At 61.1% G+C, this 3199-nt stretch overlaps 2 protein-coding genes across 4 annotated transcripts in view; both read left to right on the forward strand.

Moving 5' to 3' along the window:
* The window catches only part of LOC115948353 (claudin-3-like), a 2597-nt gene extending 1850 nt beyond the window's left edge, over positions 1 to 747 (forward strand). The window contains exon 2 of the mRNA XM_031060386.1: positions 743 to 747. Within this exon, the coding sequence (XP_030916246.1) occupies positions 743 to 747 (5 nt within the window). The remainder of the gene's footprint in view (positions 1 to 742) is intronic.
* ABHD11 (abhydrolase domain containing 11) lies at positions 722 to 2789 on the forward strand. Of its 3 annotated transcripts, none has more exons than XM_031060379.1 (5): positions 722 to 878; positions 976 to 1149; positions 1558 to 1728; positions 1818 to 1999; positions 2271 to 2789. In XM_031060379.1, the coding sequence occupies exons 2-5, from the start codon at positions 1027 to 1029 to the stop codon at positions 2401 to 2403; spliced, it is 609 nt and encodes a 202-aa protein (XP_030916239.1). In that variant the 5' UTR covers positions 722 to 878; positions 976 to 1026; the 3' UTR covers positions 2404 to 2789. The 3 variants fall into 3 exon arrangements, with proteins under 3 accessions (XP_030916239.1, XP_030916237.1, XP_030916238.1); XM_031060377.1 differs by having other exon boundaries at positions 725 to 878; positions 972 to 1149; XM_031060378.1 differs by having other exon boundaries at positions 725 to 878; positions 972 to 1149; positions 2571 to 2789.
* The last annotated feature ends 410 nt before the right edge of the window (positions 2790 to 3199 follow it).

Here is a 3199-nt window from a genome sequence, read left to right on the forward strand (position 1 = left end):
CCCGCGAGCAGGGGCGTGGCCGCCACAAGGGAGCTGGCCACGCCTCTCTCAAACCACGCCCCTTGCACCGAGATTCCCACACGGGTGGTGGACGGGTTTGACCACGCCCCCCTGGCCCACGCCCGCTTCCCTGCCTGCCCTTGGCCCAGCCCTGGCCGCGCTCTCAGAGTCCCAGTGGGCCCGGCTGGAAGGGGCCCAGGGGGTCCCTGGTGGCACCTCCCTGCTCAGGCAGGGCCATCCCAGAGCACAGGGCACAGCACTGTGTGCACAGGGCTCTGCAGTATCCCCGCTGAGGGACACTCCAGCCCCTCCCTGGGCAGCCTGCTCAGGGCTGGGCACTGCCCAGGGCAGAAGTTGTGCCTCCTGGGCAGGGGCAGTGCTGGGCTCAGGCCCTGCCCGTGGCTCTGGTGCCACTGCTGGGCCTGGAGCAGAGCCTGGGCCCTGCTCTGCCCCTCCCTGCACACAGGGACACCCAGGCCTGAGGGCCCCTCTCAGCTGGGGCTCCTCTCCAGCCTGAGCAGCCCCAGCTCCCTCAGCCTTTCCTGGGCACAGAGATGCTCCAGGCCCTCCTCATCCTCACAGCCTGAGCTGGCACTGCTCCAGGAGCTCCATGTCTCCCTTTTCCTGAGGAGCCCAGGGCTCGACACAACACTCCAAATGTGCCTCACCAGGGCTGGGCAGAGGGGCAAGGCTCACTTCCCCCCTGCACCTCTGGCCATACCCCATTCTTGTCTCCCTGCAGTGTAGTGCCCCTGACCCACGTGGAGGTGGAAGGTCGCAGGGATCGGCCACCCCTCGTCCTGCTCCATGGGCTCTTTGGTAGCCACAGCAACTTCCAGACGGTGGCCAAGACACTGGCACGCCGTGGTAGCGGCAAGGTGAGACCCAGGGCGTGGGGGGAGGCACAGCATCAGGGAGAGGTCCGGAGTCATATTGGGCACTGCCTGGGGTGACACGCTGCTCCTGCCCAGGCAGGTGCTGACAGTGGACGCCCGGAACCACGGCAGCAGCCCCCACAGCCCTGTGATGACGTATGAAGCGATGAGCCTGGACGTGCAGCACCTCCTGAGCCGCCTGGGCATCACCAAGTGCATCCTCGTGGGACACAGCATGGGGGGCAAGACAGCCATGACGCTGGCCTTGCAGCGGGTCAGCAGGCACGGGGATGGGAGTGGGGTCACAGGCTCAGGAAGTTTGAGGGGGGGCTGTAGGAAGGGGATAGCACCTTCTGAGACTGTTCACCGGGGCCAGCTTTGCCCCCAGCCCCACAGGGACTTGTTTGTATCAGGGTGAGTGGTGTAAGCCAGGCTGCGGGAGCAGGAGCAAATCTATGTCCACCAGCCCATGCTCTGCCCTGTCCCTCCAGCACCGATTGTGAGGGAGCTTGGGGATCTGGGCTGAGGACAACTCTGGGAAGGGCACATGCAGGTCTCTATTGAGACAGGAGGGAGCAAAGAGCCTTCAGGGAATCTGACTGGGAGTGGAGCCCTGTGCCCACTCTCACTGGGGAGATCTTGGAAGATCCTGGCATCTGATCTACCTTGCTTGTGTCTCCAGCCAGACCTGGTGGAGCGCCTCATCTCCGTAGACATTGGTCCTGGCTCAACCGCCCCCGTGTCCGAATTCTCTGCCTACATCTCAGCCATGAAGGAGGTGAAGGTCCCAGCGGGGCTGTCCCGCTCGGCAGCACGCCAGCTGGCAGATGACCAGCTGCAGCCCGTAGTCAAGGTAGGAAATCCCATGGGAGATGGGGAGGGTGCCAGGACATCCTGTTTTGTTGCTCTTACTGAAAAGTGCATGATCCCCTTCCATGGCAGCTCCCACAGTTGAGACAGTTCCTCCTCACCAACCTGGTGGAGGTGGAGGGTTGCTACGTGTGGCGGGTGAACCTGGAGGCTATTTCCCGGCACCTGGCAGATATCATGAACTTCCCTGTGTTCCAAAAGCCATATCCTGGTCCAGCACTCTTCTTGGGAGGGTCCGACTCGCCCTATATCAGGTGAGACTGGATAGAAGCGGTTCCAGGTTTGACCTTTTGTGCTCTTTGCAGCTGCCAAGAGTGGGAGGAGCCCCTGGGATGAGGAAGGTCCTGAGCAAGGGCTGTTCCTCCAGCAGCCAGTGACACCGACACACTGGAGGAGGGGGGAACCTGGGGGCCCCCTGGGCTTTCCAGCAGGAAAGGAGTCATATCTGGGATCATCCTCTGCTTGGGGAGGGTGAGGGTCCACCAGGAGCAACCTCTCATCATGGCATGTTCCCTTGTCCTGCAGCTCTAGAGACTACCCAGAGATCCAACGTCTCTTCCCCAAGGCAGAGATCCAGTACATTAAAGGTGCAGGTCACATAGTCCATCAGGATAAATTTGAAGAATTCATCACTGCTGTCCTCAATTTCCTGCCATAGCTGTAGCACTGGGGAGCAGGGTTTGTGCAAGGACCATGTGGGGCTTGAGGAGCTCTGGACAGTGATGCAGGGCTTGGGCTCTGAGGATGGGCTCAGCTGGGACTGGCTGCCCTCAATGCAGTCTGATCCTGCCTGCAAGACCTTCTCCCATCCTGATTCTCCTGCAGCCAGAGCAGAGAGACACCTGCATCCTGCTGAGATCTCCTGCCACCTGTCAGGGAGATGGGGTGCCACTGCCTCAGGACACTGTCCTGCCTGCACAGGGGTGTCAGGCACACGGATGGGGGCAGAAGAGCCCTCTTGTTTTCCTGCTGCCAGACCCTTCCATGGATCTGGCTGTGACTTTGCAGAATATGCAATAAAGCTGAATCCATGCCAAGGCAGAACAGGGGTTGGATGTGGCCATGGTGGGCAGGGCATGTGTGGGGGGCAGAGGAGGGGGTTCTCAGTTGGCAGCAGGGATGCTGGTGGGAGTTGACAGCTGGACTGGGCCCTAATGTGACAAGCTGTGGGAGCAGTGCACGTGAGACACAGGTTTGAGGATCTTTCTTGGCTTCCAGGGGAAATTGCAACTTTGCTCTATGCCTGGGGGAGTGTGAGGATTGGGGAGTGAGGGAATCTGCCTCCTGAGCAAGGAGCATGTTTGCCCACGCTGTCCCAAAGGCAGGTGTTGCTTCATTCCTGTGCTCCCGACAATTTCTCCCCTCCCACTTGCTGTGCATCCCCCCGAGGCAGCATAAGACCCACCCACCACGGGCTGGAGGCAGAGGAGCAGGGTGTCTGCTGCAAAAATCCC

The sequence above is a fragment of the Geospiza fortis genome, unplaced genomic scaffold (genome assembly GCF_000277835.1).
Source record: "Geospiza fortis unplaced genomic scaffold, GeoFor_1.0 scaffold59, whole genome shotgun sequence".
Classification (NCBI taxonomy): domain Eukaryota; kingdom Metazoa; phylum Chordata; class Aves; order Passeriformes; family Thraupidae; genus Geospiza; species Geospiza fortis.

Excerpts from the sequence above, each read along its gene's own strand:
- ABHD11 (XM_031060377.1), top strand. The coding sequence starts at position 808 with ATGGGCTCTTTGGTAGCCACAGCAACTTCCAGACGGTGGCCAAGACAC. Across the intron at positions 1,729-1,817 it reads AGCTGCAGCCCGTAGTCAAG|CTCCCACAGTTGAGACAGTT; the intron begins GTAGGAAATCCC and ends CTTCCATGGCAG. Across the intron at positions 2,000-2,270 it reads TCCGACTCGCCCTATATCAG|CTCTAGAGACTACCCAGAGA; the intron begins GTGAGACTGGAT and ends CTTGTCCTGCAG.